Below are 22,047 nucleotides of genomic sequence, written 5' to 3'. Positions count from 1 at the left end.
CATATATATACATGTATATATGATTTTGCTCTGACATCACTGAACTTTGAATATTATGAAATTAAAACATTTGAGTTCTTTTCTGGCTGTACTCCAGCATCATCGTCCTACCATGCGTACTAATGAGTCATATATGAGAATCACTAACTCGGCATTATCGGCGTTAAGGATTGGCGAAAAATGAAGTTGGACCAATGTCGGACATTATCTTGAAGGATATGGAAGAATTGATGAACGGGTGAATTTTATATTTTACGCATATATCTATATATTTACATATATATATATATATATATATATATATATATATATATATATTGGGTTAACTGAGAATTTTTACACTTGCCCCTCGCATCAGTTAGACGTGAATATTATTGAGGCCAGCTCGCTACAATTGGTGGCATATTGTGACTCCGATTGGGCGGGATGTCCCATGACGCGATGCTCTATAACAGGTTATTTTATCACGTTAGGAAGCAGTCAAATATCTTAGAAAACAAAGAAACAGACGGTGGTTTCGCTATCCTTGGCTGAAACGAAGTATAGGTCAATGGCTTTGACTATGAGCGAACTCATATGGTTAAAGAGTCTCCTCAAGACACTCGGAGTTGATCATGAACAGCCAATGAGAATCTATTGTGACAATCAAGCTGCGTTATATATAGTAACGAATCCAGTTTTTCACAAAAGGACAAAATACATAGAAATAGATTGTAACTTCATTTAGGAGCATTTGTTAGCAGCATATAGTCACGGAGCATGTGCCTACATGACAACAACCAGTGGATATATTCACTAAAGCTCTTGGCGAGGATCGGTTTCAATTTCTACTTGGCAAGTTGGGTGTTCACGACATTCACGCTCCAACTTGAGGCGGAGTATTGAGAGTGAAGATTCTAGAATGATATGATTTGATCTCCTTCGATATTCTATTGTATCTTATTTACTGTACTTCCCAATTTAATTCCTCTGTAATTGTTAATTCTTAGGCTAACCACTCTAGGCACACATGTATAAATTGCAGCCTTGAACATATTATTCAGGGAAAGGAAAAGTGAGTAATTTCTCATTCCAAGCTTTTTAATTTACAATTACTTGTTACACTGGCTAGAAAAGGCAGCCATACATCATGAGCCCTGGCTAGTTGCATGGGCCATGGGTATTTCTCTTTTCCATCTCTCTTAGAGCGTAAGCACATCGTTAGCATCATCCGAATATTAACGTGTTATAAAAAATTATATAATACATAAATTAACTATGAGTAGTGAGAATAGTTTCCGATATATATTCGGCCATATTGTGTGTGAGAATATATTTTGGCAATAGAACTACGAACATTGATTTTTCAATTTCAGTATAATGTCTATAGTGTCTATGACATTACTAATATTCGACCAAAAAATGTAAGGGCATATATACGAATTCAACACTCCATTATCCATCTTCAGATAGCAAGTCCTGCTGAATTAATTCTCCGATGTGCATGAGATTCGCAATCTCCATCTTTCACCATTCATCATCACGTAGCTGTCAGCACCCCATTTTGGCCCACCGGCCTCCCACGGGAGGACTTCCGACCAAGGCCCGGGTTACTATTCATCACCCGGCAATCGGAGGCAAATAGGCGAGCACGGAGTCATAAACCACAGAAGAAGAGCTGGGCCCATTAGAAAAGCTGAAGAGAGCAGTCGGAAGAATTTACAGGCAAAGAACCCCGAAAACAACGGAGCTGACACTGTGGCGCTATTCATCATCGAGTCACCGAAGCACCGAAAGGTGCCCAATATGGGGCTTCAAAAATCCCCCTCAGTGCCAAAGTGACCAATGACGCGTCCGGGCGCATTTTCGGGACATCCTGCTTAAGCCGGGACACCCCGATCCCCCACGGACGCCTTTTCTGACATAGCTCCCGGGGTTCACTCCACCGACAAGTAAACGGCCCTTCAAAACGGGCCTACAGGCACCCAGGGACCATCAGGGCCGGGGAACAAGCTTCAGATGACCTTCCGGAACTCGACTCGGTTTCCCGATGGACGTTTCAGTGGTCATGAACGTCTCCCGGCGAGCCTTCGGGGCACGTCCACGTAGAGCACAGATCACAACGAGCCCCGAGCACCTCAAGACATTCAGAGCACACTGAGAAAACCCCGGTCGAAGTCCCTAGGTCTTCCCGAGCCAATGGTCCCCGATCGAGGATGACGAGCCAACAATCCCTCACGGGGCAAAAGGATCGTCAAAACAAATACAAGAATGCACAGAGATCAATCGGAGGTCGAAGGGCATTAAATTCCACTCCGAACGTCCGAACGAGGCAAAATCGATTCTCGAGGCGTCGAGTCGCCCGGACGTTCGTCCACGCGACGTATGGCGATATCGGGCTCGTTCAAATCCTCGTAGTTCAAGCATTCCAAATCTTCAAATTAATTGGACATCGGAGGTCGGACGCGAGCTCAATCAAGTCTCAAGCGTTTGCCGGCTTTTCTCCTAATCGGATGGGACCCACAGCCTAGCCAAGCCAAGCCATCAAGCCGCGGCTCAACCCAAGCCACGGCTCAACCCTCGGCTCGGATTGGACAGCCCAAGCCGCGGCTCAAGCCTCTCCCACCGTCGGCTCCAAAGCTCCCCCTCCACACAATTTGAATTTTGGCTCTTACACCCATCACTTCTTCTTACACACTTACACCCATCCATCACTCCATCACTTCCCATCAACTCCTCTTCCTTTCCCCACACTCAATGTGACACTTTCCCCCTTAATCCCTTTGAAATTCGGCAGCCCTAGTTTAGCATACAAAAACCGCACTTAACATCATTTAATCACACCGTTAAGCCTCCTTATAAGTTCCCATTGATCATTAGACTTAATCACTTCTTGAATTTCACTCTCTCTCAAGCCAATCTCTCTCAAGAACTCTCTCAAACCTCAGCCCATCCCCTCACTTCCGTCCACCCTTTGCCAAGGCCGAAACCGGCCAAAACCGTCGGAAAACCACCCGGTATTCCGGTAACCACCCCGACCCGACTTAACCCAAAAATTCTCAAACTTCATAGCCTACATATTTCCTACCCCCTAAGTCCATTTCCGGACTTGGATTTTCGATTTGAGGTCCCCAAGATCCCGTTCCAGCCGAAGTTGCAATCGGGTCCCGAGACCCTCACCGCGCGCACCGAACACTAACGGCGTGCCATTTCATCCCACGACCTCGGAGAGTCGTGCCATCACATTTAAAGGGTTCCTCACAACCCTCACCCTCCCCCGTGAAGAGGTGGTCACGATCCGAGGGCCGACCAACCGTGCACGACCTCCGTTTTGCCCATTTTCGCTAACCAGTTTTCTGTGTTTTCACTGGAACTTCTCTCATCATTTCCGACTTATTCAGGGTTCGGCACGCTCGGAGCTTTCCGTTCCCACCTAGATCTGCCTCTTAGGAGTCCAACGAGCCCGACCTCGCACCATTCCATGGTCGGAGCGAGCGTGCCAAGCCGTTTTCCCGCGGTTGCCGCAGCCGCGCCTACCCGGGTCGCCTACTGCCCTTCGCCCTAACCGAGTCTTCCGACTCTCAAAGACCACTTCCCCGACTCTTTTCCTCGTGCACGAGGCTAGGTAACATCCCTTTTACAACTTAGAAGAGTTAGGACTTTCTATCTTTACTTGTATGAAGTGTTTATACGTTTTAAAAGTCGGTGTGCATGCAAGATTTCATTTTTCTTTTAGATCCGAACTTGCCATGCATCCTCATGCAACGTACGTATTCCATCTTGTTATTCTACGTCTATATGATCGTGTAAACGTGCATGTATACGTGATGTGGTCCGAATCTAGGGGAATGAAACGGATATAGACTCGATGGAGCCACGGAACCTCCCGGCCGAGCCTCATAGGTGATGGGCCGTGAGCCTCCTTGGCTCCTTCGAGTCCATAACCGCTTCATTCTCTCGGATTAGACCATCTCCACGTTCGGGAAGGTCCTAACCGTGGCTAAGAGGTGTCTATCGAAGGGAATGACTCGGAATCTAGGAGGGAGAGCCCTTAGATGGTTCGGTTATGTCTAAGGGGCTCACGGCCATACCCTTCCGATGGGTGACCCGTGAGGCTCCTTGGCCTAACCGAACCCCTAGGGCTCTTCTTTCTCCTTGATGCCGTGTATTTCCCATGTAATATCACTAAGACCGCCATGAAATAAATTAAGTTCATTCGTTAATTCCATAAATATGACTCGTTGTATGCTTCGTGTGTTTATTCATGTAAACCGTGATCGTATTAGTCCCGATTTAGGGAAATATACATCTTTCTCATGTGCGGATTGTTTGATGCATGCAATGATCGGCTAGGAACGACACGAAAGACCCATCGAGATTCGAACCGGGTCAAGGAGTGTTCGGCCGATCACATTTGGGGATGGCCGAGCCCTCCTTCCATTCCTTGGAGTCTCGTTTGGTCTTTCCGTCCTTCCGAAGACGACCCTTGGAATTGTTTCTTTTTATCATATTCCCCTTTAATCATATTCCACATGATTATTATTTATTAGGCTTGCTAGATCCGGACGTCGCACGTCGGAACCGTAATTGCAACGTGAATCAATAATCACTGAAGGATTTCACAAATGGGAAAACGGGATGCGCATCATTCGGTTAACTAAGTCACATGGACTAAATAATCGGGTTAATTGATCCTTAATTGGTAAAACGCATCGATGATTTACGGAATGGCGTGAATGCCCTTGTCCAATAAAATTCACAATTTCAAAATACCGAGATGCGTAACACGAATAGAATTGATGTCTAGGGAATACTCACGTGCCGTGACTCGAGTCCGGGCCCAATTTGAGGCGGCCCGAGTCGGGGTACGAGAGTCCTCCTTAGACTCCTTCGTGCAACACGATCTCCAATTTGTATACGAACACCACGATTTTATCATCCAAGGGCATAATCGTCATTCCATGATTCACCGATACCTTAGGTTTAGGGAGTTGGAAACACCTAGAACTATGAATGAAAAAGGGCAACCCGTTCGGGTACGAGTTTCATTCGTGTGGCCCATTTCGTTCGTCTTCGGTGTTTCCTTCTTCCTATTGTAGATTCAGTGGGGATCATTTTATTTCAGTTACAAGATACGAACAACCGGACTAATTGTGCACCCGACTTATTCAAATATTAGATAATGGATAGGCGGAATATTAGATTCCAATCTAGAGTCGAAACACGAGTTTGGTTAATTCGGTAAAACCACAGTGACACTTAACTGAATGAGAGTCATAAAACAAACACACGTATGTAATTGGCTTAGAACCTCATCCCAATCCGCCACTTGTGCTTGCCTAGGATAGATACATTGTTTGTTAATCAACTCCGGTTAACAACTGATTAAATCACGTACATTCGGCCTAATACACAATTCGTTTGTATTCACCGACACTTGTCAGTTGTTGTCAGTTGTTATCTGTATTGTCTCATTTTATCAGTTTTCTCCTGCCTTGTCTTTGCATATGATGATTTATTGCGGTACGGGTCCGAACCCATAGGTCACGTGTTGCACGGGGTCCAACGCCCCAAACTACCGAACACGAGGTCCAATGCCTCTTAACTCACTGAGAGCGTGCAACCCGAGTGCGGAATGGGATCTAGCCTCGAGTCACTATCACACTCCAAATATGGCCTATGTGGAAGGCAATTTGGATTGGACGCGTGAAACGTGTTTAGATATCACCCGGGAGCTCGATCGGTCCAACGATTACAGTGGAAACAAACCGGTTCTCCTGCAAATCGTCGGTTCGATTGGACCCGACCCCCGGCTCCTTGAGCCCGCGTTGCCTTAATTTGTTTATCGGTTATTCAAACTACACGGTGAGCCGGAGCGGAATATTGGCCCAATGCAAACCGATCGGGATCCATTTACTTATTCATTTACACTTTGTAATTATTCGAGAGAACATTGTGAGGATTTTATTTGTATGTTCATTCATTCATTTATAAGGATCCCCGATCGGCAAGCGAGAGGTCCGAGTATCGAATTGGTTAAGTTGGTCTATCATCACCGAAGGATGAGTAAGCTTGAATAATCGTGATATCGGTTCGCGCAGGGAATCGACCGTATTGGTCCGATGAACTGTAACGACAAGATAGCGAACCGATCCCTCGAACACACAGGCCTACTCACCTTTCGGGTTCTTGGCCCAACTCAATCAACTTATCGAATTTACGATGTCAAAACGAGCGAGTCAAGTGCAACCTTAAATCACGCGGTAAATAAACTAAACGGCAAGCCTAGCAAACTAGAGTACCGAAAGGGCGTGCGGGATATAGGCCCGCACGTAATAGAACCCCCGAATTCGGAATTTTCGGTTCCGCATGACCATTGCCTTAGCATTTAGGTGTACCCCGTACCCCTAGACCCGGGCGACTCAACGGCCCTCGACCTACGGGTCGTAAACAGTAAGTGGCGACTCCTTCTCACGTGCGTCTGTCGCGCGTCCCTGGGAAGGTGGACACTCCCAAGCCGCGTTTGCTTAGGCGCGCGCATGGGTGCCCCGACGAGATTAAATTCGGGTGCGCACAGTAGCAATCTGCAATTTTCTTTCCTTTTTTTTCTTTTTTTTTATAACAAGATATTAGAGTTTCATCCAACTAATCCCACAGTCCATATGAATCAAGCTCATAAGATAAGACAAGCTGACCACATGTCATGCATGTAATCCAATAAGAAGAATTTTTATGCTTGATTTCTGGGATATATCCCGAACTTAAATCTTCTCCAAGGAAGTCACACTCTTTAACTACCAGATCAATTATATTGGGTTAACTGAAAATTTTTACACTTGGCCCTCGCATGTCACGTGCCCCTCAATCTTGATTATGACCGAGGCGGTTAGATTACTTTCCACGATCGGGCTACCGCGAAGTGGGGTTTCTTGCGCGTAGGAACCGTGTGTATTCAAGTTTTGTGTGGATAATATAATATACATTTGCCTGTAGTTCCTTCTAATTAATAATAATAATAATAATAATAAAATCAGCACTTTCTAGAACAATTGCTAACCCTAGCTTTGTTATGCCTCACAAATCCAACATCGGTTATGTAAGGGAGGAGATCTGAGATTTATATGTGGGCAATGACCTCACTAGCAGCTAGTACTTTTGAGTGATGAGCCCAGCGAGGACGTTACACATGGCATCAGAGCCGACCCTGACCCACAACCATGCAGAATTGCGGATACGCGTTCTAGGGGCTTCTCACGAGTCCGAATCCATGGGAGTTATATTCTAAACCTCGGCCTAAGAGCCCCGCGAATCCCACATCTATTGTGTGTAAGAGGGAAATTTGCGATTTATATGTAAGGCCCAATGACCTGACTAATAACTAGCACTTTTGAGTGAAGGGCCAATGAGCACCTTACAAGCTTCTTTTTTTCTTTTTTCTTTTTTTTTCTCTCTCTCTTTCTTGATGAATATTACTATAACCCTAGCTAATAAAATGCCTCTTTTGGTCAAAGGGGTGCACTGAACCAACCCCGTCGACTTTTCTCTTTGTCTTTCTTGACCAGCTTGATGGGCTTCATCCAATGGAAATCAACGCAAGTTCAACCTCTCCTGTTTATGTACTGTCCCCAATTGTATATATATATATAGTCCTCATCGTCCTACGCAAATTTGAACATGGACCCTTATAATATTTAAATTTTCCCCATTAAAATATATAGTTGATTTTATGATGCGATTCAGAAATCAATTGTCCTCTTGCTCCATCTTAGAGGAGAAGCAACTCCAAACACAACTAATTATAAACAAATTCCATTACCGAAGACCTTGTGTCCATCGAAGAGACACCATCGGTTCCTTACATGTGAGCTCGCCCTCCAAAGTCTCCAGTTGCGGTTGCGATTTGTTCTTTTGGCATCGTTGTCTCCAGTGTTCTCGGATTCGTCTGGAGAACACGGAGGTCGAATAAGCAGAAAGCAGATAGCGGAGAGATGGTGAAAGGGAAGATCGTGATCCGGAAGATCAACTGCTCGAAGAGCCGGCAGGTGACTTTCTTCAAGAGACGAACGGGGCTATTCAAAAAGGCGAAGGAGCTCTCCATTCTGTGCGATGCGGAAATCGGGTTAATCATCTTCTCCTGCACCGGCAAGGTTTATGATTTTGCCAGCACGAGGTCAGTTATCCGTGTCTCATTTAGCCTAATTTGAATTTATGAGACTATATGTGTTTATATATGATTAGCCGATCGAGAATCCAACGGATGATTCTATGTGTGTATATATGATTAGCCGATCGAAAAATCCAACGGATGATTCTAACTTACTAAATAGGGATGGGTAAAGGTGAACAAGATTTCCCAAATAAAGCAGTACCGTGATTCCTTCAGTGGAGATTGGTAGATGGAAACTAATTAGTCATTATATATGTAGATACTTTGACTTAGGGTTTTAGAAATTAAGCTTTAGATTGAAAGAGAACATAGAAATCGATTGACAGTTTTTAGAAATTCTGAATTAGAAACCGAGAATGTATATATATGACAAGTAAATATACGAATTTGTCCCGGAGAGTTTGATGGTACACCAACTGAATCCTCTTCTTTTTCGAATTAAAATCGGAGAGAGGGAGGTCAGATCAACAATGACGGCACCCCCACCGGCCACCGGCCCCCCTAGTCGACCTTGTCGGGGGCTTTAAACATGTCAGGCCGCCTGGTGGGCCGTGGCTGGCGTGGGTGCCGATCTCTCCCCTCCCTCTCTTTCTTCGAGTCAAACTAGGAGAGCGGAAAGAGAGTGGGTGAAAGGGCAAATTGAGGAGGGGGCATGCAGATCGGAGCCCGTACGAGTCACCAGCAACTTCTCACGGGTGGGAACGGAGGGGCAGTGGCCATTTGGAGCCCCCATGGCCCCAGCCATCCTCATCCTTTTGTCCCCTTTTTTTTCTTTCAAAAAATTCAGAATTATATTATTTTTTAAAGTTTAAAATAATCAAAGTGAACAAAACAATGATAGAAAAGAAGCAAATGAGTAATATAACGGAATTTTGAGTTTTTTTTCGGATATAAGAGATGTTTATGGGTTTAAAATAATAAAATAAAAATTATAATAATTAATAAATTGCATGAGTAATCCCATGACGAGTATTGAATTTGAAACATCTTGATTATTAAGTGAAAACATGCGTCACTATGCCAAATTCTCTTTAAGTATTTTTTTTTGTCCATTAATTTATTCACGAAATATTGACGGAAGAATTTAAACAATGTACATTTCAGGGGTGTAAATAATGGATTGAGATCTCAATTATATACCGTTAAACTTTAATGGACATATTGTCTATTTACTTTGTATATATCCATAATTAAGTTGATTCTAATAGAGAGATGTGGATTTAGTTATTTTTTCAATTATAAAAAAATACTTAATAAATGTAAATATGAATAAAAATAAAGGAACCTAATAAGTTTCATTGACAAAAATTTAATCTAAAATATCTTCGTTCACAATTTCTCTTTTCCCCGAAAACTACCTCGCTTAACCATCATCATCATTTCCCTTTTGTCCCATTGTGCCACTAAATCAGCACATGTGTTTGCCTCCCTCCTAAAAAGACGAGCTTAGCTGCGGCACACAAAAATTGAGATTTAAATTAACTTTGTTTTCTTTTTTGAGTAATAACTCAATTCTATTTCGATCAATTCTATTCTTTTGAAAATTCAATAATATAATAATTATTATTTTATCTTTTTTTCTATTTAATAATACTTTCTTACTCATATTTATTTTTAATCATTTTTAAACTTTCTTTTAATAATATTTTTTTACTCATATTTTTTTCTAATTATTTTTAAAATTAATTTTTTAATAATAAATTTTTCATCCATTTACTTTCAAATTTATATATACAAACACATATATATTCTGATACATCAATATATTTATCGCCACTTATAATCAGTACACAAAATCAAATTGAGTTAGATCACATGTATAACTCGAAAACCAAACGTAAGCATTAATTTCTGTCTCCAATGGTTTGATTTGCCAAGAAGCATCCCTTGTGTCCCCTATTGTACTCTTATATAAGAGTCAGTTCCCATGATGACATTATCCGATCTTCTCTCTTTTGCATTCTTGGTTCACAAGTTAGGACTTATGTTACTGCAGTACACTCTCTTTTTCCGAATTAATTATCGTCTAGTTATAGATTGAAATGATAGTAATTGTGTCTACTCTTGCGGTAATTGCTAGCATGAAGTCAATACTTGAGAGATATGGCAAGGTGAAGCAGGAGGTAAATAATCTGCCATGCATGTCTGCTCTTGAAATGCAGGTAAAATTTTCGAAAGTTTCTTAAATTAATTAATTTTACCCGACAATCAAACGTATATAGGTACACAACGTTCTTACTTATAATTTCTTGGATATACGTGCATGCATAAATACATACATTTCAAGCCTGAGATTAAACTTTTATTTATTAAAATATGCTTGCTCCTATACAAATAACAAAAGATCTAGCTATTTATCTGAACTTGATAAAAGTAATAAACCGTAATCATATTGTCCGTATATATTCAGTCATTACGATCGGAGACCGCAAGCTTGAAGCTAGAGATAAGCAGGCTGCAAGAATCTCAAAGGTACATATACGATACACAAATATTGTCTTCCGCGCTTTGCACCATCTTGGTATTTGACTTTTTGGCCAAGGAAATAATTGCTTTTGACGAGAAAAATGAACATCTTAATTGCTTTCGATGTGTATCTCAATTGGATTAGTTTAGGTCTAAAATTGTTTTGGATCTTTGACTTTTATCGTAATCTCAGTCACGTCTCTGGGTTACAAAAGTAGGAAATATAGCTGACTTCCATTAATTAATTAATTACATATACACACAGGCATTTAATGGGACAAGAGCTTAAAGAAATGAGGCTTGAAGAGTTGAACGATCTGGAGGCCAAGTTGGACACGGGTCTAAAGAATGTTCGTGCACAAAAGGTGAATGATAAACATTACTCCCAATTATTCCATGACTTATGCCAATGTTTATGAGCAAATTATTATTATTATTATTATTATATATGCTCAGATATATCAGTATAGATCAGGTCGAGATGTATAATTTTCCTAGAGCTAGTGGCAAATATGTACTCTTCTTTTCCATTTATCAGTTTCTGATTTTAAAATGTTTTAGTTATAGATTTCCTCATTGATTGGATGTTTAGCTAAAGATAAATTGAACCGCTGTAGCATATATTTGATCCGGTATATGTTTTAGTTCTCCATACGTTGATTATTGATCCGGTATACTTCATTGCTCTGTCGAATCGTTTCCTCATTTTTGGACCTTTCCAGGATCAAATTTTCAAGGAAGAAGCAACAGAGCTAAAGGAAAAGGTCTCAAAAACATATTTATATACCTAATTATTTATTATTAAGTTTTTGCTCATCACTGTTAATTAAACTGCTACTATATATTTTGCTTTTCTTCTTTTATCGATTAGCTTATTACTTCATTGTTGAGTTGCACCATCACTCATGCAGACTGACCGAATCGAACAAGAGAATATAGAGTTGCGGAGGAAGTTGAGCGAAATCATGATTCAGAACAACACAAAACTAAAGGGAGAGCAGGTATCCTCAGTCTAAATTACTAAAGTACATTGTATAAGGTATATCGTCAGTCTTATCCTTGAACCATTTAAGGTATCCTCAGTGTACGTTAATTACTAATTACATTGTATAAGAAAAAGGTATTAGTTTCCATTTCTCTAGCTAAACGGAGTTCATGGGAAAACTATTCTCACCACAAAAACAGAAATTCTAAATTATTAGAAAGAATTAAAGAGGAGAAGACAAGAGAATTCCAGCTTTTGTTCTCTTATTTTGTTGACCGACAGTTCTGTGTTAGCTTAGAAATAAGGGTATAAGGATGGCCAGGGCCAAGCCGACACTCGAACGAGGACGAGTCTCGGTCAAAAGGCTGAGGACGCCTCATGGTCCCACCGAATAATTAAGGGTAAGGGCTTTTTATTTTCTGGTAAAAATAACAAAGTGCAAAAATAAGGGTGCCATTGAAAGTTAAATGTGGAGATTGAAGGGAAAGAGCTGAACCTTACACTTTTAAAACTGTAATTATAGCTAGATTATAAATAATAGATAACAAATAACTTAATTTGACGAGATGAGTGGGATATCGATCGATTGGACAATTTCGAGAGGAGTGACATACATTCTTCCGATCGAATACCAATCTTGGTATCTTCTGGTTCTTTTTTTTTCCCCTTATCTTTTCATAAGTACATATATTGTGGTTCTTGAACAAATTATTTTTGTTGCCTACCCGGAAAAAAAAATATCTTTGTTCACACAGCTTAGTGAATTTAGATTAGTTTTTTAATAATTTCTTTTTTCCTTTGTATTTCTTCAGCCTTTACCGGCAGAGGATCCTATCAAAAGCAGCACTATATTACTGGGAAATAGTGCTTCGAGTGCAGATGATCAGGAGAATACAAATGTGCCCGTCCTTAATCTCAGCCTATGCCCCCCAGGGCAATAGGCCGGTACCACATATATGTATGTATAATATATAAAATTATATATTATATATACGTATGTATCTCCAATGTTTTTAATTCAATGCAGTGCGGTTGGCAAACACACAGATCTCAAACGGGAAATGACGTTTGTTTGTCATTAATTTGCTCTAACCGGTGCTAATTTATAACACTGGGGCATCAACCGAGAGCGTATCAGGTTAGTCACTGAAGGGCCCCTTTGTTTATCAACTGTACATATATATATAATATTATATACACAGATATATATATATATATATATGTATGTATGTTAGATGTACTTAATATTACGCTATACAAATGTTATACATATATTGTTCCTACGTGATATAGCTAATATGTATACATTTTTGTTTTGCCAGGTTATTAGTTAGCAAGGGGAACAGCAACAATAGATCAGTACGTCTTTGAATTGATAAGAAAAACATATATCGTGAAGGGGACTAAGTGCAGTGGCACAAGTCTCTGGCTCGGAGCCATAAGGTCCCGGGTAGTGTTGCTCTTTTTTTGCTTTTTTTTTTTCCTGTCTTTCTCTTTGTGTTGTGCTGGTCGATCAGAATTGTTCGATCAGGGGTTTGGTTCTCTGTGCCACTTGTGAAATTATGTATGTGGACTACTCACGTACGATCAATAAAACCTAGAACTAGGTAGACGCTGTTTAAAAAAAAAAAAGTTTAATCTTGTTAGATAACGTTATGTCCATCATTTATCTTTAGCACGGTAACATTACCAACACGTGAGTACTGAAATAAAATTTTGAAGGCCTACTTTAGCAGGAGACACATAATACAGCTCATCTGATACTTGCTACGTCAAATTATAAGATCATCGTATTCTTCTTCTCTAATTTTTTTTCTTTACAAAGGAGGTATGTGAGTCTAGTATAAGAAATTGGAAAGAAAAACTAAATAAAAGGGCACAGTAATCTCACTTAACTAGAATTAAAACGAAAAACTTTTAGGTTAATAGGTGAAGATGCGTGCTTCTCTAAGAGATTAATTAATCTTGGTCTCACTTAGTTCAATTGCCATTTCTGTGATACGATAAGGTAAGCACAGTTATTATATATATGCCGTGCATATAAATAGACTGATCACACAGAGTCAACCGGGCGTGATGCGAGAATTTTTTTCATGTAGCTTGATTTTCACTTATCTATAAAATAGCAGTTGGGACCACTGGTATTTGATGATAATGTACATTACGCAGAAAAAGTTATGCATGAGCATAAGCAAGAGGAGGGATGGCTGTTAAGTTTGGGTATATGGGAAAAGAATTGATTGACATAAGATTTTACGGTATAATATAAATGCCCGAACTACTTTTGTGAGGTTATATTCCATCCAACAAATAAACTTTTAATCCTATCAATAAAATTTTCCGAGCTATTAAGAAGATTTTGATTTTTCTTTTACGTTAAAATTCTTAATGCGTTTCAAATCAATATAATTAACGTAGATAAATGCAATAGCGAACTCATTCAACTGATGAAAAGAGAAAAACATGTACGTGCAATATATTCGAAAAGTCATTTCATATAATAGATGATAGATTGTCCATGAACTTGTCATGAACATGAACTACCACAGTAACACTACTAGCATGCATGGCCCATAAGTTCATATATTATAGTTCTGCGAAAAACAGCTTTAAAAACGTTACAGTAAATGACATGAGTAACTATAAATATGTATATGTGTATAATATTGAAAAAATTTGATGGCGTGAAAGCAAATATTCCGATATACATATATGGATTTGCAAACCATATTCCAAAGTGATTCTTTCTCTTTGTAATTGGAGAAAGTATATATATCCGTTACATGTAATACTTTTTTAAAAATAAGAAGGATACCTCGTATGTATGTTGCGTGTTTGAGAGGCGGGATGACAGTGATCAATGGGTTGGGGGGATGACTAGCAGCAAAGGGATGGAAACGGGTGGAGATAATTTCTCTTTTGGAGGAAGGGCGTGATGTCCGCCGGGGTGTGGAGGCACCAGAAGGTGTCTGCCATGGAGAGAGAGCAAGACGAGAAATGAGAAGCATGTGAGTGCGACCGGAAATATTGGTGCAGATAACAAACACGCATGGTGCTTTAAGAGATTAATTAATCTTGGTCTCACTTAGTTCAATTGCCATTTCTGTAAATAGTCGAGCGGATAGATATTTCATTTCGATAAGGTACAGTTGAAATATTTATATATGAAAGCACACAAAAGAGCTTCAATTCATTTGTTTTCAATAAGTGTACATGTAGAAATATATGCACGCTATACGTATTTTATTGCTTGGATCGATCTTTCTCAACCGTTGTCTTCTTGGGGTAGTTATATTTTTTTATTTTTTTCATGTCAAGCCAATTTCTTTTTCTTAAGAATAGTGGATGGTGAAATTTGTTTAGTGATCGAGTCACACTCCCTATTAATTCAGAAATAAGAGCTAGGGTTAGGGTTTACATACGATATCAAATGATACATAAGTTGCGTGGATGTGATTGATTTCAACTTAAAACTTTCTGTATTTTCTTACTTTTTCAACGGACGATCATTGTATATATCTCCAACAATTTATGTATGCCGCAGTATATATCCAATCTTGATTGCAGCGGCCCTATTACATTAATTTCATTACTACTATCTATGACATCTCTCAAGCTATCAATGAGCTGCATGCGGTGCTGCCTAGCTGGCTAGCTATAGTAAAACCATCAAGACAATCAACAATTGGTTATGATCATTCCGTGACGCCATGAAAAGTATACGAAAAGGAAGAATCAATCAAAATGACAACGATATATGCCTTAAATTCAAAGAAAATTAACTATATTTTTTTATGTGTGTGTATACATATTTCAAATCCTTTGTCCCACTCTAGCTGAAAGTAGCCATAGACTATTCTATTTGCATTAGAGCTACTTATCCTGATTAATTAATTGATTAATTAACTATTAATTAGGCCTCTGACATTTTCCTAGACAAAATGATTAATTAAGTGCATGTTGGCCCATAGAATTTAATCATAGGAAGATGAATTACAAAACCGCTTCCAGCAAATAATTCCACTAGCGGTTTTGTGGTCTTCAGTCACATGAAACCCAAAACCACTTTTCCAGCTCAATTCTCTCTGAGTTGGGTCAAGAACAGGGGAAATTCTTTTTCCACTGCAATGAAGAGCTCATCATCCTCAAAACAAGTAATATTTCCTTCTTTCTTTCTTTTTTTTTTTTCTCGACGCACAAATATTGCTATTCATCTGACCAGCTAATACTTCCTTAAGTATATTGTTCTTCCGATGATCTTGGATGTTCTAAACAAACATTTGAGCTGCCTAGTTGACGGTTATTATATATAAGCAGAAAGACCAAGGGATTGTCGAAACGGAAGGGAAGGATGAGGTGCTGGAGAGGGGAGGAGGAGAGGGTCAGATTAAAGGGTCGGAGGCAGGCTCGACAAGCAGGCAAATTAAGTTCTCGAAGAGACGGAATTCATTGCTCCGGAAAGCTGAGGAAATTGCCACCCTATGTGATTCCGAAGTCGGCCTAATCATCTTCGCCTGCACTGGCCAACTCTATGAGTACTCCAGCACCAGGTTAGTTAATTTTAGAATAGTTTCCTGATAGTTAAATCATCTTCTCAATTTGCACTAGCTAATGGTACGGAGTATATGTACATATGTATTTATGTTACAGTATTGAAACCCAGAAATATGATTTTTGATGTTCAGAAACTGATGAAGAACTTGGTCATGCATATAAATTGGACATCATGTATGTGCATTCCATGGCTCAATTGATCTTACCATATGTAATTCATTTTTGGCGATACACAAAATTAATGTACCTCACCTGGAAAACATTTGAATATATGTCGCAGGCTGTATCCGTACTTAATAGAAAATCCTATGATTCGACCATTACTTGATACTATCATTTTTTGTCCGTCGACTGTTTGTTTATTTTCATCAATCATTTTACATAATTCAAACGGCCGTCTAGAAAAGTATTGCGCTATAAAGTGATTGCTTATAGAATTTCCCATACTTCAGTACTCAAACATACAAATGCAATCTGATATCCATCATATCATCCACTTAGAAGGACATATATGATACGGAGCTAATTTAACCTACAGATATCCGGGAAGCATTATGCCCGTGGATATATATCATCGATTTAGTAAAGTTTACAGATTAGAAAGTGTTTATGCAGCATAAATGCAAATATCATGAAGAACTTATTTGGGAACACTTGTTATAGCACCCCAAAATTTTTCCGAAATTTTTGGTTACCTTTTTCTGGATCGATTCAGTTACGCCTCTTTTGTGCTTTAGATGGTACTAAATATTTCTGTCATATATGGAATGTAAACATGTATAGATTCCGCACCATACATGAAACTAATCTTCCCGTGGCATGCAGCATGAAGGAAATCATCGAACGCTACAATAATCAAAAGGGTGAAAGCCATGAAGCACTCGAAACCAATGCTCCCAGTGATATTAAAGTATGTAATTACTGATCATGCCTTTGTTTCCTATTTTTATTTTTATTTTTATATATTCATTTTTAGATTTGTTTCCGGTTTCTGTTCTAGTAAACAGAGAGGGAAATCAGATACATAAACTTATCATAATCTTGGTCCGCTTGTGTTGTGCTTTCGCTCGAGATTATTGCTTTACTCATATTATGATTATGACAAATCGATAATTGATCTATAATTCCCCAGCTTCTCTTTTCCCAATCAGACAGCCTACATTTGGATCTTGCATTTTGTAGGTTTTGCAAGATGAAGTGGCGAGCTTGAAACTGCAGATTCAAGATCTGCAAGACAGAAACAGGTACAGAGGGATCATGCAACACAGCGAGTTTCCACTTTATATATACAGCACATGTAGTGAACGAAGTCGACCTAGCTAGTTGAGACGAACACATTGATGATTGATATCCATCTGACCTTTTGGTTGTGGTTGATCTTTTCCTTGTTTTGAGCGGTGCATTTACATAAAGGAGTCTCGTGCAGACGACTGATGGGAGAAACTTCTGACATGGGCATCAAAGATTTGGAGATCTTGGAGAACCAACTGGAATTGCATTTATCAGCCGTGCGTCTTCAGAAGGTAATTTAATAAATCCCAGACCATGACATATATCGACTGCTAACTTTCATTCCTATATGACATAGGCTAAAAGAAGAATATATCTTTTTTGATAAGTAAAAGAAGAATATATCTGTCTCAAAAAAGAGATGTTAGGACAGGCCAGTTTATACTTCCGACTAACTTAGAACTTTGTTGATCATGTGACTCGGGCAGGACCAACATAGAAGCGGTTACATTAAGGAGCTGCACCTGAAGGTCTTTCATTTATTTGATTGCTCCCCATTTCCTGATACGTATAACTTGCTGATTGCTTGTGAGAAAGTATTAAGTTATCGGCTTAAAATGCAGAGGAACCGAGTTCATCAAGAAAATATAGAGCTCAAAGAGAAGATGGACCTGATTGGCAAAGGAAACAAGGAATACTTGAATGACGAGGTATGATCGATCTCAACTAATTGCTACAAAATCACAATCAATCATGCAAATTGATCCGTACACATAGTCGTACCGTCTAATATTGTTAGCATATATAATTGGCTGCTGAAACGACCTGGGGATCAAGAGAGTTTCATTCTTGGAGTGTCGGATGACTAAAAGCTCCAGAGCACCCATGGAGATAGCTTACCAAACTTTGAGCAGTCCTGAGTTCATGAAGTTGTTCTGGAATCACCCATATACTACATACTAGAGCTTATGTCGATTTTAATGTCTCGTTCTCTCTGTAAAAAATTTATCGGAATGAGTCGCTTGGGTTTCTGCAGTTTTACAAAGAAAGGAACTCATCAGGTGGAGCTGATGTTTGCCAAAGTTCTCATGAACATACTGATGGTAGATACCATCATGAATTTGTTCTGGAATCACCCATATACTCCGTACTGCTTATGTCGATTTTAATGTCTCATTCTTTCTGTAAAAAATTTATCGGAATGAGTGGCTTGGGTTTCTGCAGTTTTACAAAGAAAGGAATTCATTAGGTGGAGCTGATGTTTGCCAAAGTTCTCATGAACATACTGATGGTAGATACTTCCCAAGTGTACCAATACAATACGTCTACCAAGTGCCGCCTCCTCTGCCTAATCGAGACGATGATGACCAAACTCCAGTGACAACAGAACTGGGGTAAATTCACCAAAAAAATTTTTGAAGCTCCATTTGCTGTAGTAGTTTCCACCCTTTTTCTCAAACCATTCTCGAAATCATTCGACCTCTAACTCCATATTGGAACTTACTGCTGCAGGTTGGGATTGCCTTAGGTTGGCAACTCGATAACTAAGGGAGAATGACTAACCAAGATCTCCCTTTCTGTGATGAGCAGGAATTGCTCATCAGTGGCGTGGCAAGCAAGTCATTGAAAATCTTGCTTTCTTATGCATTACAGTGTTGGATATTCCTTGACTTAGCTTATGCAATTTCCGCTTATATGTGCCTCGAAGCTGGTTCATAATGACCGTACGATCTTCCAATTTCTAATGATGCATGTATTACCAATGCCCGACTTGTTAACATATGGAACTCCGTTAAATAAATTGATAACGTAGGGAAAATGCCAGCCTGCAACCATTCTTCCTTCTTCCCCTTATGACTGCCTTCCTTATATATTTATGGAGGTGTCCTACAGACAATTCTCAATAACTGCCACCCCGAAAGGGCCGGGCCTCCTTGTTCTGTCAGTGGGCTCTTCTGGGCTTCTTTGGTCTGGATCCTTTTGGGCCCCCGGTATAGGGGACCTATCATAAATTAAATCCTACTTGATGGGTCCCGAAAAACCAATGCCGATGACCTGCAAAAATCAAAGAGCTAGGAAGTTTGGGAGGGTGTCCCGAGCTACCTCTCCGAATAAGCTCATCTAGTCAGTTTGTGCTATATATAGGCTACCTCTCCGAGTGATGACTCGTTTGGAACGTCGCATCTGTGTCAGAGAAATAAGAAAAAAAGACCAATTTTTTTAGAACACGAGGCTTTGGAGCACTCGAGACGCAAGCTGCAGAGGATAATGGGCAATCAGTTGATTATTCACAACCGTATGATCGGTTCAATGACCTACCAGACAGATATATGCATGGGATTGAATACCAGAAATGGTTCTTTCTTTATGGCAACAAGGTGAGTTGAATTGAGACTTGGAATTGTACGTAGTATACTCTGAAAATTGTTAATGGCATGTCTGTTCCTTGCCTCATCAACTTCCAGCAAAGCTTCGTATTGGGCTCAACTTACGGCCCATTGATTGCTTCGTCTATATTGGCCAGTTTTGAGGCAATATTTACATGCTGTAGCCCGGCCGACCGGTTAAGTATTCACCGTGTCAGTGAGGATCCCATCGACATGTTGCCGCGCCCCCGACGATCTGTCCAAGAGCCTCTCCAACAATTAAGGGTCTGCCTCCGAGACTACTTGATTGGATAATGAAAGCAGAAAGAATTAATCTCAGTTGAACGACTTTTAAAAAGAAAAACGTCGAATTTTCTCAAGACTTTGTTAAAATCAGAACCAATGGGATATTGTAGTCGAGATTGTTGGCCCATGAGAAAGAAAGATCGAACCTATACTGTAACAGATGTTTCTTTTGGAAAGTCGAACCGTTTACTAATAGAATTGTCGATTAACACAGCTTGCCCCACCCATGAGTAAGTGTGTTTGTTTTGTAAACTCAACTCAACTCAACTTCACTTATCTTCAATTCAACATCACAAATCATTATTTTTTTTATTTTTAAAATATTTTTAATCATTCAATTTAATTTTTAATATTAAATTCTCTCAACTATTTATTACTTTTTTCATAATTCAACAACACAATCATTACTTAATCATTATTTTATCTCAATTATTTATTACTTTTTTACACTTGTTCTCATAATTCAACAATACAATCATTACAAACCAATTAAAACCAAAACTCAACTCAACTCAACTCTCAATCCAAACGCATTCTAAATATTTTATAGTAACCTAATTAAACTGTACAACTTTCTTGGTAAATTCCGATAATAGGTAGGAGTATAAACTGAATCATTCTGGAGTTACAAAGATATACAGCATTCAAAATATTCATCCTAGATTAGTTGTTAATACAAATAACGGAATCTCTATTATAGTCATTCATGTGTATATTCAATGTAACACAGAGAGTGGAACACAGTAAAATAAGAAATTGAAATTATTCGTTTGAAAATTTCCTTGAAAGATAATCATAGGATTTTCTCTCCATCGGACAATAGGGTTTTTATGCTCATTACCAAACTTGTTGAAATGTAACCAAGAGGTATCTTTTTTATCAGAAATTGAGTCGGTCATTAGAAGAAGAATTAGGCCAATATTAAGATACATTTTGAAAGAATAAAACTTCCATCGAAAGAGAAGCAAATGAAGAACTTTCATAAAAATTCTTATAGAATTGAGAATGAGGCTTTGATTTTGACAATCCATACATGCTTGATCATGAATTGGTTACCGCATGCGTATGAAAAAACAAAAAAGAAGGAAAAACTGAAATCCCTAATGTGAGGATCAATGTTAATACAATATGCATACGCATTTACCTATATTTTTATTTTTCAAGCGCAAAATCAATATGCATTTTATATCTGAACCACGAAGAAGTGTGCACTGTGAAGATCACTTTAATTTGCGTGCTAAATGTTTCCTTTTTAATTCTTTTTTATTAATGAGAGTAAAATTTGCATTGGCCTATAATGATTGTGATACCAAGTCTCATATGAATTCAATGATTTCATTTTATTTTCCAATGTGTGATCAACAATTCTCAAAGGTGAGATTAAGGATTTCATCAAATTGAACTGCGAATAAAGCATACTGAAATAAGGTCCATCCATATGAAAACTAGATTCGCCGTTAACTCACAACATCATGTTTTGCGGTCTCTCTTTCCTTTGTATATTGATGCAAAGTACAAAAGCTGCGGTCCCCGTTCTTCACCAGAATGTACTTCGCTTCCAAGTGCCCTTTTTTTTTTTATAATAGTATATTTGATCCATGTCTACTTCTTCGCACGCCTTATATATAAATATAGGATAAATTACATTGGTAATATAAAAAGTTTTAATAATGTGTCAGGTTGGTCAAAAAAATTTTTTTTGTTACTTGATGGTACAAAATGTTTCAAAGTTGTAACATGATAGTATAAACGGTCATCTCGCCTTTGAAGCCGTCAAGCTGACGCTGATGGTGCAAAACCGGTTTTTGTGGGATGTTACATGATGGTGCAAAATGTTTTGAAGTTATAACTTAATAGTACAAAATGTTTTACGTAAGTTACATGATGGTATAAAATTTACAGTTTTGTAAAGGACGACTTGACGGTGTCAATGGTGAGATGACGGTTTGTACTATTATGTTACAATTTTGAAACATTTTGTACCATCAAGTAGC

General features: G+C 39.1%; 2 protein-coding genes across 10 annotated transcripts; both read left to right on the top strand.

Moving 5' to 3' along the window:
• Positions 1-7,724: 7,724 nt before the first annotated feature.
• On the top strand, positions 7,725-13,248 carry LOC116193535 (MADS-box transcription factor 23-like). Of its 9 annotated transcripts, none has more exons than XM_031522273.1 (10): positions 7,725-8,149; positions 10,227-10,308; positions 10,557-10,618; positions 10,878-10,977; positions 11,335-11,376; positions 11,524-11,613; positions 11,920-11,998; positions 12,410-12,555; positions 12,645-12,735; positions 12,920-13,248. In XM_031522273.1, the coding sequence occupies exons 1-8, from the start codon at positions 7,968-7,970 to the stop codon at positions 12,460-12,462; spliced, it is 690 nt and encodes a 229-aa protein (XP_031378133.1). In that variant the 5' UTR covers positions 7,725-7,967; the 3' UTR covers positions 12,463-12,555; positions 12,645-12,735; positions 12,920-13,248. The 9 variants fall into 9 exon arrangements, with proteins under 9 accessions (XP_031378133.1, XP_031378132.1, XP_031378131.1 ...); XM_031522272.1 differs by having other exon boundaries at positions 12,625-12,735; XM_031522271.1 differs by having other exon boundaries at positions 12,410-12,735.
• Positions 13,249-15,596: 2,348 nt separating this feature from the next.
• LOC116193534 (MADS-box transcription factor 57-like) lies at positions 15,597-19,213 on the top strand. Its single transcript, XM_031522270.1, has 9 exons — positions 15,597-15,751; positions 15,915-16,147; positions 16,977-17,061; positions 17,334-17,395; positions 17,578-17,674; positions 17,870-17,911; positions 18,005-18,091; positions 18,606-18,775; positions 18,894-19,213. Exons 1-9 carry the CDS (start codon positions 15,647-15,649, stop codon positions 18,907-18,909), a joined length of 897 nt encoding a protein of 298 aa, XP_031378130.1. The 5' UTR covers positions 15,597-15,646; the 3' UTR covers positions 18,910-19,213.
• Positions 19,214-22,047: the final 2,834 nt, after the last annotated feature.

Source organism: Punica granatum, chromosome 2 (assembly GCF_007655135.1).
Source record: "Punica granatum isolate Tunisia-2019 chromosome 2, ASM765513v2, whole genome shotgun sequence".
In the NCBI taxonomy this organism is placed as follows: domain Eukaryota; kingdom Viridiplantae; phylum Streptophyta; class Magnoliopsida; order Myrtales; family Lythraceae; genus Punica; species Punica granatum.
Note: the sequence above shows the minus strand (reverse complement) of the source record. Positions and strands in the feature narration are given on the sequence as shown.